At 46.0% G+C, this 14,965-nt stretch overlaps 1 protein-coding gene across 9 annotated transcripts in view; it reads right to left on the bottom strand.

Moving 5' to 3' along the window:
• Positions 1-14,965, bottom strand: part of Ppp2r5c (protein phosphatase 2 regulatory subunit B'gamma) — a 150,882-nt gene that overhangs the window by 12,046 nt on the left and 123,871 nt on the right. For 8 of the 9 annotated variants that reach the window (XM_052738975.1, XM_052738976.1, XM_052738978.1 and 5 more), the window contains 5 exons: positions 12,456-12,509; positions 7,946-8,116; positions 3,596-3,723; positions 2,527-2,628; positions 1,013-1,085 (listed from right to left, as the gene is read on the bottom strand). In XM_052738975.1, the coding sequence (XP_052594935.1) occupies positions 1,013-1,085; positions 2,527-2,628; positions 3,596-3,723; positions 7,946-8,116; positions 12,456-12,509 (528 nt within the window). Of the gene's footprint in view, positions 1-198; positions 665-1,012; positions 1,086-2,526; positions 2,629-3,595; positions 3,724-7,945; positions 8,117-12,455; positions 12,510-14,965 lie in introns of those variants that run through there. The other variant, XM_052738981.1, reaches the window with a different exon arrangement.

Below are 14,965 nucleotides of genomic sequence, written 5' to 3'. Positions count from 1 at the left end.
AACCTCATTTTCAACATAAACTCTATCCATAAATGCACATCTCTATAATGAAACTACAGGCCTTAGAAGAAAGTGCTGCTGGGAAATTCAGGCTATTTGTTCTAGGTGGAACCATAGATCTGTAACAGACTATCATTAAGTATCTTTTCATCAAAGAGATGCAGGCCAGTATGCTGCTTTATAGGAAACTACACACCGTTATCTTCATGTATCGTTTTTATTAAATGACAAAGATTAAAAAACCCACATCCAACTTATATAATAATTTATACACACTTCTCACCAAAAAGAAATACACGGTTAAGTAAAACATTTTCTTCCCTGGAAAGCCAAGAGAAGCCTGAGAGGTCTTAGTGTGGAAAAGGTCAGATATTTTATCAAGTGGCTGATAGAATCAGACACACACAGAGCAAGGAGAACCCCCGATAACACTCCTCATTCAGTCCAGCAGACACAACACAAAGCTGTCCCAGGGTTGGCAGCCTAAGAGCTAACAGTGGATGGAGGCTGCTGCGCTGCCAACAGCTCTGGCAGACATGACCGTTTGTATGTCGCATCACCTTGGGAGAGCATACGGGCATCAGCTAGGGTAGAGGGAAGGTTAGCATGAGCAGGGCAGAAGTCAGTTAGTTTATCAGCATACTTCATCTACTTCATACTTCATCTGTTTCAAATATGAAAATAAAAAGAGAAATATGGTTCCAGTGACAGCATTTATGACATCTGAGCAAGAAAGAACATTACAGTCTTAAGAGGTTACATCCTGGCTTTCTTTTTACCACATCATAGCTTTTAAAAAGAAGAGGAAAAAGTCAATTTTGTGGTAAAAATGATGTGTGGCAAATAAGTACTTCTACAAGAGGAAGGTTACAAAGTTGGAAAGTGTTTATTGTGGACATTTGCACATACAGTGTTAGTGACAACGGCCCCCTCCTGGGGTGGAGCCAGGTCCTATTTCATCCAACATTCACGCAATGCCTCAACACTCCCGCGTCACTCTCTGCTTTAGTACCTGGGGATTCGCTTTGGCTAGATTTTCTATTTTAACCCATGCTTCTTCTCTCTCTTTCATCTTCAGCTTCTCTCTGAAAAACAGTAAAACGCCATTTATTAGAGCAGACTCTCATTCAGGCAGGATGGGGGCGACCGCCTGGAGATGTCAGCAACACAACCTTGTTTTCCAGGTACTTTCTGGTCTTATTCCATGTCTCATACTGTGGCTCTCCACACATGCAATGTGAAAAACAAACCTAAAAACTGGCCAAGAGTTAGACTAGAGATTTTAAAAAGTAAAAAAGCTAAATATTTAACAAGAATTTAAAATACTCCCCATCTCCTGCAAGTAGGTCCAATGTTCCTAGCCTGGCTGGCTGCTTTCATACCCACTGGCGGGCGAGTCTGCAGAGGAGTCAAGGAAGCCAGAGCCAGCACCCTGGAGGTGACAGTATTCCAAGGAGACCAGGACTGCTTCTGATTCCATCATTAGAGGAGTGGAGGAGGCGACAGCAGAGAGCTCATTCTTAGACACTCAGCGTACTAACTTAGCCCCACACGCACTCCGCCCTCGAGGGCTGAGACCTGGTCTGGCACAGCTCTCTGTGGCCCTGCCACACCATTCTTCCCCGACACACATTCTGTATTTTATTCAAAGTGTGCTCTGCTTTACTCCACCTACCCTGTTATGGCAAGGACATGGAATGTTGTTGTATTCACTGCTGTATTATCAGAAACCAAAACAGAGCCAGACATGCAGCCAAACCTCACATATTATCTAAAGAACAAAGAAATGTTGGTTGGCTGGACAGACACCCTGTAGTTTATCTACCTTAGTCACTTTTAAGTGGCAAGCAAAGACTAAAAATCTGCCAGCACTTCACACTGGGTTAGGAACAGTGATTTTCTTTTTCTTCAAGAAGACAAGGTCTCACTACATAGCCAAGGCTGGCCTTGAACTCACAGTACTCCTACTGCCTCAGCCTCCAGAATGTTGAGGTGATGGACTCGTGTTCTCTGCCTGGCTGAAAAGTGACTTCTTTAAGTAGATAAATAAGGTGCATTATTATTACATAGGTACATAGCATGGCATGGGTGTGGGGTTCAGAGGCCAACTCTCTGAGTCCATGTTTTCCTTCTGTTTTCACAAGGGTTCTGAGCTCAGGTTATCAGACGTGTGGAGCAAGTGCCTGTACCACTGGGTCATCCTGCTAGTCACTGCTAATCACATGACTATGTGCCTAGCCTAGAGACAGAGCACCTCAGTCAACATCTAGGTAGTCTCTGCGAAGATGCAGCCTCTTGAGTCCCACGTGCCCAGAAGCAGCACTCTGAAAAAGGCAAAGGTGACCCAGCTGGCAGAAGGGCGAGGACCCTGTGTTAGACACACGCTCTTTGGTAATAGGCCAACATCAACCTTCAACTTGCTTCCTAAACAAAAGTTCAAAATGAAGACTAACAATGGTGGTGGAATATTAAGGGATATGGAAAACAATAAAAACCCACCCTGGAACCTGTGCAAGGACCACTTACTTCAGTTTCTCTGCTTTGAACTGCTGGGTACAGTCATCGAAGAGTTTTTGGTTCATCTCCATGAAGAGTTTCAGGGCATTGTATATCAAGCCATGTATGGTCCTGCAGAGGGAATGCCACAGTGAAATGCCGACGCTGGACTCTTCTCATCCTTCTCCTACCTCCTGCCACTTCTCCTTCCCCTCTAAACCTCCAAGTCTCCCTTATTTCTGAGATCCTACCTGCAACAAGCTCACTAGGTTTTAATACAAGCTGCTAGTCCTAATTCAGTCTGCTTCCCCAGTCAGGGCTTGCAGGCACCTGCCAGGCCAGGAAGTTCACCTTCCTGGTAACTAACAGCAGCCAAAGTCACTTTGCCTGGAGCCCGAATAGGAAAAAGAATTACAGGTAAATTATTCAGATGGCAGTAACAGAAAGACTGTATTTATGATGCCCCACAGAGCAAAGGAGAGCTCTGGTGTCCACATCTGGCTAATGCTGAGTATTGAGCTCAGCATCCAACACATATTGTCCCCCCCCCCCCCCCCATATGGAGTTCCTTGCAAGGCATCAGGGAGCTTTCATGAAGTAAAATGAAAGGGAGGGGACGGAACACTCCTCACTCCTCAGCCACATGAGCCACCCACTTCTCTTTTCATCCTCAGGTAATGTGCACAAGAGGGCAGCCCTGGAGTTTAACCCACGTGCTCCTGATGTGTCGTGGGACTTGAAGGGGCAACTAAGGATTGATGCGTCCACCATGCTCTGGCAGGACTGGTCCTATGAACTTTGCAGTGACCTTCCAGCTCCCCCAAGGCTCCAGGAGAGGGCTACACAGTGCTACTGCTGGGACCAGCAGGGATCCGGAGGCCGACAAACAGGCCTCTGTACTGGCTTGCCACTGGGGTAAGGAGGCAAAACAACGGGTCACAGAGACAATTCACACTGCTGCTTAACTTAAAACGTCACAAAGAAACTGGTGTTCACTTTAAATGCTGATGGCAGGTTTAGACTTCAACTCTAACTGCAGTGATAGCAAGGCCTGGCTATTTAAAAATGACCAGGAAGTGGATGGGCTGCCGATTCCTACTTGTTCCAGTGGGTCTTTGAGTTGCGGTACAAGGATGGAAACATGATGGGCAGAATCTTCGCTGCATTGTCACTGATTAAACTCATAATGTATTCATTGTTCCAGTAATATAGTGCCCGCTCTGCCACCTGAAAGACAGGGGTGCAGAAATGTCGGTGATCTGCACAAAGATCGGAGGCAAACATTCTTACTGTTAAACTTGTGAGTAGAGAGAGTTATATTGGACCAGACAATTACAATTATTTTCATCAATTCTAAATAGTCTAGATTGTGACGTTGAACAGTCAATGAAGAGGCAAAAGATAACTCATTTATCAAAAAGTTAACATTGTCATTCACTTTTTCAATTACTCAATAAACACTCATAGGAGACCCCAGGCTGGATGCCGACACTAAGTCAAGTGTGTGTGTGTGTGTGTGTGTGTGCATGAATCTGTAGTGTATGTGTGTATACATGTGCACACACACATGTGGAAGCCAGAGGCTGACACTGGGTGTTTTCCAAGTTGCTCTCTACTTTACTTTTTGAGACACAGTTTCTCCCTGAACTTGGAGCTGGCTGGCAGGGACCCTCCTATCTCTAGTCCCCCAGTGCCGGTATAATAGGTGTGGCCAGATAATTCAAACTCAGGTCCTCAAGTTTATGCAATGGGCACTTCTCCAGGTCCTTCCTCAGCCATTCACTCCCACTCATCCTATATTAGCTAGGTCTACAGTGTGTGTACCACCCACTTGGCTAGAGGCTGAAGCAGAGCATACATTCGGCTGGGGAGTAGAGAACGGAGATGATAACTGATTTACTGGAAATGACAAATGATGGTCCACCGGCAGGGAGGCTCTATAAAGCAGACCCTGTGTAAGACATCCTCAAAGAAGGCAAGGGAGTAGTCAGCCAGAGGGACAGGAGGTGCCAAGGCTGCAGACCATACCGCAGGGTCTGCGAGCTGGCCCTCTCTTTGGATGAACTGGGGAGCTGGGAGGTAGGCTCTGTTGTATTAGTTACTACCAGTTGCCAATGCAGAGAGCAAGAAAGCTAAGATAAGCACTCACATCCCTCCATCCAGATATGCAGTTGTCTATGCCTCTGCCCTGACTGCTGACATGTATACTCTGACTCTGAAGAGCCGGAGTTCACAAAGCCATCAGGGCACGTGGTCAGTCCTATCCCAGCACACATTCCTCTAGGCAGAGCTGTAAGTGCTCCCCAAGCACAGCCAGTGTGCAGTGCGGTGGCCATGCTCACCTCAGAGCAGAGTGGGGCCAGAGTTCACATTCCTCTGAGAAGAGCTGTAAGTGCTCCCTAAGTACAGCCAGTGTGCAGTGCGGTGGCCATGCTCACCTCAGAGCATAGTGGGGCCAGAGTTCTGCCACCAGAAGCCTTGAGTGAGTAGGTGGGGTAGGAGGAGGTAGGTGTGGAGGGCTCAGGAGCCAGGACCAGTCCCTCAGGAGTGAGGAGAGGTGAGCTTTGCAAATGGGTAAGAAAAGGCACATATAGAAATACAGAACACGAAAAAGGGGTGGAGTAGTATGATGGCTGGGGTAAAGGTACTTCTGACCATGCTTAATGACCTCAGTTTGATGTCTGGAACCCACATGGTAGAAGACAATCAACTCTTCCACATACACCTTGTGGTACACACTTGTCTTGATCCATGCCCATAAAATAAATAAATGTAAAACACACGTGCACACACATACATGCACACAGTTTGGGGATGTCTCACTATTGCTATGCTGTCTCTTGCCTGAATCTTCCACATGCTGGGAATAAAGGTGTACAACCCTGTGAATGGCAGATAATTCTTGTTTAAGAGTTCAAGACCTTCTATGTTTTCATTTTTTGTTTAAAAAAACAAACAAACTATGTAGGTCAGGCCAACCTCAAGTTTATAATCTTCCCACCTCAATCCCCTAAGTGTGGGGATTATAGGGGTGTGCCGTCATGCCCGACCAATACCTTACCTGTATTATTATTTTTCTTTTACAAAACTACACTTATCTATTATGCGTGTCTATGTCTGTGGTATGGCATACCTATAGCCTTTAAAATAGTATGGAGGGGTTGGTTCTCTCCTTTCATGATGTGGGTTCTAGGGATCAATCTTGTTGTCAGGTTGGTAGCAAGCACCTTTACCTGCTGAGCCATCTTGCTGGTTCTGTATTTTGATTTACTGTATGTGTGTACACATGTAAGCATGTACTATGATGTGTCTGGAGGATAGAGGCTAACTTAGTTGTTTTAAATGACTTCTGGCAGTTTGATTACAGAGAACTTTCAGTTTACTTCTCTCTGGCATGCTTCCAACAATGTCACTCTCCTGGCTCAGTGACAGCCATGCACACTCAGTCCTTTCACGTGTTCTTCCCAGTTCAACAGTACCGCCACTGTACCAATGAGGCACAGTGTTCCATTTCAGATTTCCTCAATGCTGGCCCTTGATGGGGATGTACAACTTCACTTTGTCCTGTCTGCTCATCTTCAGAGTCTGCTTGTACCAACGTACCCACATGTCCTTTTGACTTACCTTTTTAAGAAGTATGTAATTTATTTATTTTGTGTGAATGTGTACTGTGTGTGTGGTAGGGGTGGAGGCATGTGTATACCACAGTATGTGTGTGGAGGTCAGAGGACAACTTTGGGGAGTTGGTTCTCTCTTTTCACCATGTAGATCCCAGGTATCCAACTCAAGACTGTGAGACTTGGCAGCAGGCACCTTTATCTGCTGAGCCATTTTGCTGGCCCCTTTCTATCTTTCCTAACAACGTGGAGTCTAGAGCTGACTGACTCCAAAGATGTCTCCTTTACGGCCACCATCTCCCTGCTTTAAGTGCAGGACAACCTCCACCAAGAGAAGCTACCAAGATGGCCGGGTGTGTGTGTGTCTGTGTGTGAAAAATTGCATAGAAAAAACATCTAAATATTAAGAAAGAGCTAGCCACATGTTTCTGGAAGATTCTAGAATGTACTTGGTGCTGATCTGGGTCTACCAGTTTAGCAAAATGGTCAGTGGTTTCTGGGAGAAGGATTACTTCCCTATGTAGAGATATTCCAATTAAACACACACCCGCTGCCTCCAACACCTCTTATAAACTAGGTTTCCACATGGCTAGGCATTTTTCTGTCTCTGGGCAGGTTCAGGTTCCCAAACACTCCTGGTGTCTCTCCGTGTCTTCTGGGGTTCTGACACCTGTACCCCGGCTGGTGTCCTGAGGCGGGGATGGGGAGATCCAGACAGTTTCATCACCGGTGCTCCTCTGTGAAAACTGCACTCCTTAAGCTTCAGAAACAGAATTCTCCTGTTCTAGTTCTAATGTAAAATGTCTGTGGATGTCTAAAGTAACAACAGCTTAGCTGTGTGCAACAGGAAACCCTGGACTAGAGGTTCCTTTTCAGCAGAAGCAAACCTGGCCCTTCCACACCGTGGTTGGTGGCTGCCATGTTCCCTGAGCAGAGGCATCAGGCTTTCTTGTCTGGTTTTGCTGGTCCCAGTGACTCCTTCCTAACTCGGGAAAGGCTCTGCGTGGAAGGTCCTCAATGTGGAGAAAATCAAGAACCCCTGGAGTCTCTCGGACTGCGAGTCCCTTCACGTGGTGCTGGGTGCTCAGCTGCACGGTGGCGAAGCAGTCATAGCTTCCTGAGAGCCAAGGTTCTGCTGATCTTTACATCTTTACCACGCTTGTAATGAACACACCATACACATCAGCTAGAAGGGGAGGACAGCCAAGGCAGCTGGGAGAACTCAAGAGTAGAGAGTGAGTGACAGACACTAGCATCCCAGACAGGATTGTGGTAGTAAGAAAACCCAGAACACTCATTTTTAAAAGACATAAGGAGATATAAAGTTATGTGTCAGAAAGGAAGCACTTATGAGGGAGACTTCCAGAGTTAAAGGTTTTTAGTGCTGAGTTATTTACTGGTTTTGGCAACTCAATTATAATAAATAGGGCCCTATGAACCTGGCAGCACATCACACCTGAACTCAGAGCTGAATTACAGAGACAATGCTGCCATCATGTTTCCTGAGAACCATGGTTTCAGTGAGGAGAACAGGAGCTGGAACTGAAACTACACAGAACTAAAGTTATATTTTATTTTTGGGTACAGGGTCTCTTTATAGCCCAGGCTGATCTCAACTTGTAGCAATTCTCCTGCCTAAGCTTCCCAAGTATTGGTATCACAGGAATGAGTCTCCCTGCCTGGCTAAAATGTAAGCATCTAATTTTGAAGTACATGTCAGGCAAAACATTGAATTTCACCCTTAGATCACAGCAGAGCCAGAGTACAAGCAGCTTCACACTGAGAACGTCATTTCAACAGGAGCACCTGACCCGTCGCCCAAACCTGCATACCTGGAAGTGAGGGCTGGAGACACATTTGGCTAACTGTCGAAAGAGAGGCTCCATGATCTTCACAAATTCTGATGGTTCAATTACATCTAAAATCTCTTCTAATTCATTTAAGAACATTACTTCTTTTGGACTGTGAGTCTTTGGCCAGTATTTGAGAAGTGCCATTACCACCTATAAAACAACAACAGCAAACCAAGTGATGCCATGAGATGCCAATACCTCAGAGGAAGATGTCTGTGCCTCCTTAGATGTCCCCACTGCAAAGCACCACAAGAGACGATGCTGAGAATCAGCACTAGCGTGCTTTCCTCTCATTAACAGTCTAGTTTGACACACTTTACTATCAGCTTAATGCGGCCCATTCCCTCTACCAGTGGAGACAATACAGCTGTGTTCTAGTATGGAAACAGCTAGTTCTGACACTGTTAACAACATTCACATGTATGCATAATCCACTTCTCAAGTTAACTATGTGTGTGTATGTACACATACACACACACACACACAATCTCCAACTTTGTTAAAATATATCCGAAGGGTGTTGTCAGTGAGGCACATGTAAGCTTGTGTTCACTGTGGGTGCTGGACCTGAGCTGGGTTCACAATGCTGCTCTGTGTGACCCCGGATCTTGAGAATGAGTGATGGGAGAGTGCCTGGTCAGGAGGCAGCACATGGCAGCCATGGCCCTGATTGGGATCCCAATGCTATGAGGTCACAGTGTTTCCTAGTCTGGCTACTGCATACTACTCCTTCCACCTAGGTCAGACAGCTATAGAGAGTGTCTGCTGTGCAACTTTAAAAAAAAGAAAAAAATCTCCTTCTATATATACTTTCAAGATATCTTACCAGATTATACCAGCAGAAACTGGTTTGAGTCAAGGAAGAATAACTAGTTTTAGAGTTTTGATATCTTAGTTCTAAAAAGTACAATGAGTACCAGCAGGTACACTGTCATAAGGACACATGTGCACACACACTGTGCACACACACACCCCTGCACATGCAACTGAACAGGTATAACTTGTCCCTCTGAAGCAGCTGTAAGGCCTTTTCTGTGAGGCAGGATGAAAGATGAAAACTAAAGAGACATGGGAAAGGAAACCCTCGTCCTGGGATCTAGTTTGAGTTTCCTATTGGCTGAGGATTCAAGAAATCTCAACACAACTTACAAAACCAAGGCTGTGCAGAGAACATCCCTTCTCCTAGTGACTTCAAACATGGATGCTAACAACAGGGGGTGCTTACTTGGGAGTCAGGGTGTTGTGGCCCGGATTTGACGGTATCAGTGCTCCCCTTTAGCACCCCAGTCTAAACAATGCACTTCATGAAATCCACTGTGTGGTTTCATTTATAAAAGAGAATTCCTTTTTATCACACTGATTTCATGTGTGGCTGTCAGAAGAAAGCCTGCAGGAACCGCATCTCTCCTCCCATCATACGGGCCCCAGGAACTGAACCCATGTCGTCAGTCTTAGCATCACACACTTTATCCACTGAGCTGCCTTGATGACCAAAAAGAGGAATTCTTTCAGATAAGAGAAATAGTTCATCCTGCTGAAACTGTACTTTTTAAACTGTGTGTGTGTGTGTGTGTGTGTGTGTGTGTGTGTGTGTGTGTGTGTGTTTGTGTATGTATTTACTTATTGGTTTTCTGAGACAGGATTTCTCTGGTAGCCCTGGCTGTCCTGGAACTCAGAGATCCGACTGCCTCCGCCTCCTGAGTGCTGGGATCAAAGGTGTGTGCCACCACCACCTGGCTTGTCAGTGGTTTTGAAGGTTACGTAGGAGCTGCACAGCACCACCAATTTGGACTGATTTGCTGGAAAAGCCACAACTTCTGACTCACACTGGACTTTTCCTGATCTTTGGGGTCTCACTCCTGTGAACAACACCCAGTCTTCTGGCATGCTAAGGCTAGACAACAGCAACTTGAGGCTGCGGTTCACGGTCTAGTCCCTTCGCGGGGGTGGGGAAGCATGCCCGGGGCCCTGCTTTGAGTCCTGGGGAGTCTGTCCTGGTAAAAGAGCAGGCTCCCAAGTAGTGGCTGCCAAGACACATGGGACATTCCATTAGCAGGAGACAGGCAGGTGAAAGCAGACACAGTTGTGTAAAATCTCCCATGAGCCTCTATCCTGGCAACAAAGTAAATAGAAAATACGTCTAATGTGCCCAGGACACTTTGGAGTACACGAAAAATATCAATTACAGGGTCAGCAGATGCCCTTTATAGACTGCAGTCTTTGAAGTGGAACATTGTGATAGGCAATTTCCACTGTCAGCTTGACTGGATTAAGAAACAGAACACCTAAGGCATTAATGAGACACCTGAGGGTTTGTCCCTTTGGGCTTTTCCAGAAGACTAACTGGAGGGAAGACTTGCCTGTATGTTGGTAGCACCACTCCAGGGTCTTGAGTCCTAGACTGAGTAACAGCTGAGAGAGGAGGAAGGCAGCTGGGTTCTGGCCTTCCCCGTTTTCTGCCTCCTGACGGGATCAAGGGTCTAAGCTACATGCTCCGGCAGCCACCAGCTCTGCTGTGCTCTCAAACCATGAGTCAGACTCAGTCTTCCCATAAGTCATTTCTTGTCAGGAGTTTGACTGCAGTAACTGACATGACTTGTATTTAAAGCAGTTCCACACGGCAATCCTGGGGCGGCATGGTAGGTCTGTGTGTGCTGAGTGTACATACTCCTTTCCAGTTCACACCTGCATCTTAACAAGTGTTCACTGCTAAGTCAGACACAATGGACTTTACATGTTCAGAAAATGTGAATTTCAAAGGAAGAAATTTAGCAGTGGAATGCTTTACATATACTGAAAACGAGCTCTTCTTTCTGTAGCTGGACAGCAATGTCATATCATCATCACCTTTCAACAGGAACTATCAAACAGCAGCTTGGGATGGAGCCAGCACACCGAGTGTGTGGGACTTGTGGCTTGTCTGTGCAGGGTCCTGCCTCTCTGGCAGCTGATGTTTATGAGAGACAGCACCCTTGCTGCCTCTCACCTCCTGAAGTTAGGCTCACCCCTCACAGAGCTGCCAATCTGTCACTACACTGCATCAGTGGGATGGAAACTTTACAACTGTCACCTGAGAGCATGTTCTGCTCAGACGGACGAGGACACAGTCCATCTGGGCTAAATAAGCCTGGAGTCAGGCTGGGACAGAGTCCAGAAGGGAGAGGTGCTTTGGGTGGGAGAAGCCTGTGGCAAATGTGGATTAACACTTGGTGTATTCTTTAGTTATCACAGAGTATTAGAAACACACAAAAGGAAAAATCATGAGAGAAAACAGTGTACCTTTTCTAGGTCTTTGATTTCTTACTATAAAAGGGGCAGTGAGAGCAGGTAGAATTCCTTTTCTTTTAAAAGTAAATTATTATTATTATGTGTGTGTGTGTGTGTGTGTGTGTGTGTGTGTTGGGTGAAGATACTTGTGTGCTCCTGCATGTGAATGCCTGCAGAGGCAGGGAAGAGGGTGTCTGACTCCCTGCAGATGGAGTTACAGGCAGTTGTGAGCCACCATCTGGGTGCTGGGAACTTCTGAAAGAGCAACAAGTACTCTTAACTGCTGAGCTCTCTCAGCTCCTCTTTCCCTTCTCTGAAATAGGGTCTTGCTAGACAGCTGAGGCTGACCCCAAACTCATGGTAATCTACCTACCTCAGCCTACTGAGCCACCATGTCTGGCTTGAACAGTATACCTTAAATGGATGAACTGCAGGGCTATGAATGTATCTTAGGTTATTTTTAAACAGTGAATTCAAATGCTTATTTTGGCTGACATCTTACAAGATAGATTTTGTTAACCTTGGCTATATTTTTAACTGACTGATTTTTAGTGGAGGTTCTAGGAACTAAATTTAAAAAAATTAATAAAGATAGCTGAGTGGTAGTAGTGCACTCCTTTAATCTCAGCACTCAGGAGGCAGAGGCAGGCAGATCTCTGAGTCCAAGATCGGCCTGGTCTACAAAGCAAGTTCTAGGACAGCCAGGGCTACATATCACAGTGAAACCCTGTCTTGAAAAACCAAAAGAATACAATAAAATTAAATTTAAAAAAATTAATAAAGATAAAATACCAATCAGAAATCCACACCAAAAGTCAGCAGCCTAGCCTTCATTTACTACTCAGGGATTGTAAAACAGTAACATAACTTAGAACAAAAAGAACCCTCTCGAGTACAAGTGACTTATACTCTCGTTGCAATGCCTGTGACTGAGTCCCGACATGTGCTGTCCCACGTGGAGGTCTGCTGGGCCCAGGCTGGTGGTCACAGCTACTCAGGTGCCATGTTCCAAGGATTGGCGATAGGTATGAGACAAGGTGGCAAGCTTGTTACTTAGAACCATCATTGCAGTAAAGGAACTTGCAGCCAAACTACCACACTCAAACCTCCAAGCCAGGAGTGAGATCAGCCTCCATCAGCATCGCTGCTGAAGACGACAAACGCGTGGCAGTTGCTCAGGGAGCAGCACAGCCAACAATCAGGGCCCAGGGAGAGCACTTACTGGTTCAGTGAGGGTGCTGTCCTTCTCCAAAAACTGCACAACACAGTACGCCAGCTGAAAGGGATGGGAGAGAGAGCGTCAGCAAGTCACTTCAGCAAGGAAACGCCCTTCTAGAACTACCCCTAAACATCATCCTGGGGAAAATGGCTGCATGTGGCTGAAATGCTGCCCACGACCGCCATGACTGCCACCCACAATGCTCTGAGAGGTACTCAGGGAAGCACCTTTGGGGCTGATGCTCAGTGGATAATTCTTTCCCTATCAATCTGTGACAGATTTCATAGCTATGCCCAGGCCCAAGAACCATAAATATCAGGGGACATCTTTCAAATTCCACCAACAAATCAACCAAGTGAAATGAGGGATGTGTGTGTGAGTGTGGTGTGTGTATGGATGTGTCTGAGGGTGTGTCTGTGGCATTTTTGAAGATTAGAATGGACAAGTAATATCGTAACTGGAAAGTCTTTAATTCAGTAATCTATCAGACATTTCTGAACTATTCTTTATTTTCCCTTTGGGATAGTTTTTTTTAAATTTAATATTTTTATTTTATAATTAGCTTAATTTCACATATCAGCCATGGATTCCCCTGTCCTCCCTCCTCCCACCCCCCAGCTCTTCCCCCCAATCCACCCCCCATTCCCACATCCTCCAAGGCAAGGTCTCCCCTGGGGAGTCAGCCCAGCCTGGTAGATTCAGCCGAGGCAGGTCCAGTCTCCTCCTCCCTACACCAAGGCTGAGCAAAGTGTCCCAGCATAGGCCCCAGGCTCCAAAAAGCCAGCCCATGCAGGTCCCGGCTCCACTGCCTGAGGGCCTCCCAAACAGTTCAAGCTAATCGACTGTCTCACTTATCCAGAGGGCCTGGTCCAGTTCCATGGGGGCTCCTCAGCCATTGGTTCATAGTTCATGCGTTTCTACTAGTTTGGCTATTTGTCCCTGTGCTTTTTCCAATCATGGTCTCAATATCTCTCGCCCAAACAATCCCTCTTCTCTCTTGAGATAGTTTTTATATGTAGCCCAAAGTTGCTGCAAGCCTCTTGCCTGAGTCTCAGAGTGCTGAGATTATAGGTGTACACAACCATGGCCAGCGTCTTTATTATTTTTGTTCAACAATGAGTATGATAACAAGCCAATTGGACCCGTTGCCATGCGATACCAATCAGAAAACAAGTGGACATTTCCTAGGAAGCTAATGCTATTGGAATCAATGAAAGAATGTCCTTTTTATAATGTATCCCATGCCACCCACTTCCAAGGAGCTCTGGAGAATGGAATCTCCATTTTATTTTTAATTTTTAGACAAGGTCATTTTATATACAGCCCAGGCTGGCCTCAAACTCATGATTTTCCTGCCTCAGCTTCCTGAGTGCTAAGATTATAGTTATGAGCTATAAGCTTTGATAAGAATTGTCGTCAGGTTTTGTTTTCTTGCAGTGTTAGGAACAGAACCTAAGGCCTTGCACTGACAAGCAAGTACTCTCTCCTACTACACCCACAGCCCTCCCATGTGCTCTTCTTCTTTCTCCCCCACTTGGTGTACATGTGTGTGTGGGGTGGTAAACTTTTTTTATATTGTTACTTTGTTTATGTATATGGGTAACTGTGCACCATGGGCATGCAGTGTCTACAGCAGCCAGAAAAGGATCCACTGGGACAGATGGTTGTGAGCTGCCTTGTGGGTGCTGGGAAACAAAACCGGGCCTCTGGAAGGACAGCCAGTGCTCTTAACTGCTGAGCCAATTCTCCACCCCCACCCCACCCCCCGGGTCCATGTGTTCTTAACACATAATGGCATCCTGTTGTGTGTCCAGCCTTGTGACAGCCAAGAGTAAAGAACTAGGGCTGTAACTGAGAGTGGCCACCCCTTGAGACTCAGCATAGCTCAAACTCTGCCTATTGGAAAGCAGATCCAAATACAGACAGACAGGAACTAGTTAGGAGCCAGCCACTGAGGTTCCAGCACAGCTACAGTCAAGATTCCTGCAGTTTAAAACAGTCCAGTTTGTACAAGCTGTCATAGGCCATGCCATCGGCTACAGCCATCTGGCTTCTGTCTTTAAGGCATTAGGTTTAGATCACACTGTAAGAAGCCTCCCTCCTCTCTCTCCCTTTCTCTCTGTTTTTCGAGATAGGGTTTCTCCATGTAGTTTTGGTGCCTGTCCTGGATCTTACTTTGTAGACCAGGCTGGCCTTGAACTCACAGAGATCCACCTGGCTCTGCCTCCCGATTGCTGGGATTAAAGGTGTGTGCTACCACCGCCCAGCTTCTTTCTTTTTTGTAAGCATAAATATGTGTGATGTTTGTGTATGTTCGAGGCTACAAACATACATGTGTATGAATGCATGTGGAGGCCAGAAGTTGATATCAGGTGTTTTTCTCAATTCTTTTCACCTTGTATCATTAAGGCAATGTTTCTTTCACTGAACCAGGAGCTAGCTACACTGGCTAGTCTGGAATCCTACTTCTACCTTCTGAGGTTGGGAACACAGGCAGCCTACTACATCTTATC

The sequence above is a fragment of the Peromyscus californicus genome, unplaced genomic scaffold, assembly GCF_007827085.1.
Source record: "Peromyscus californicus insignis strain IS unplaced genomic scaffold, ASM782708v3 Scaffold_15__1_contigs__length_86483966, whole genome shotgun sequence".
NCBI classification, from domain to species: Eukaryota; Metazoa; Chordata; class Mammalia; order Rodentia; family Cricetidae; genus Peromyscus; species Peromyscus californicus.
The sequence above is the reverse complement of the archived record's forward strand: the minus strand, read 5'-3'. Positions and strand labels throughout refer to the sequence as shown.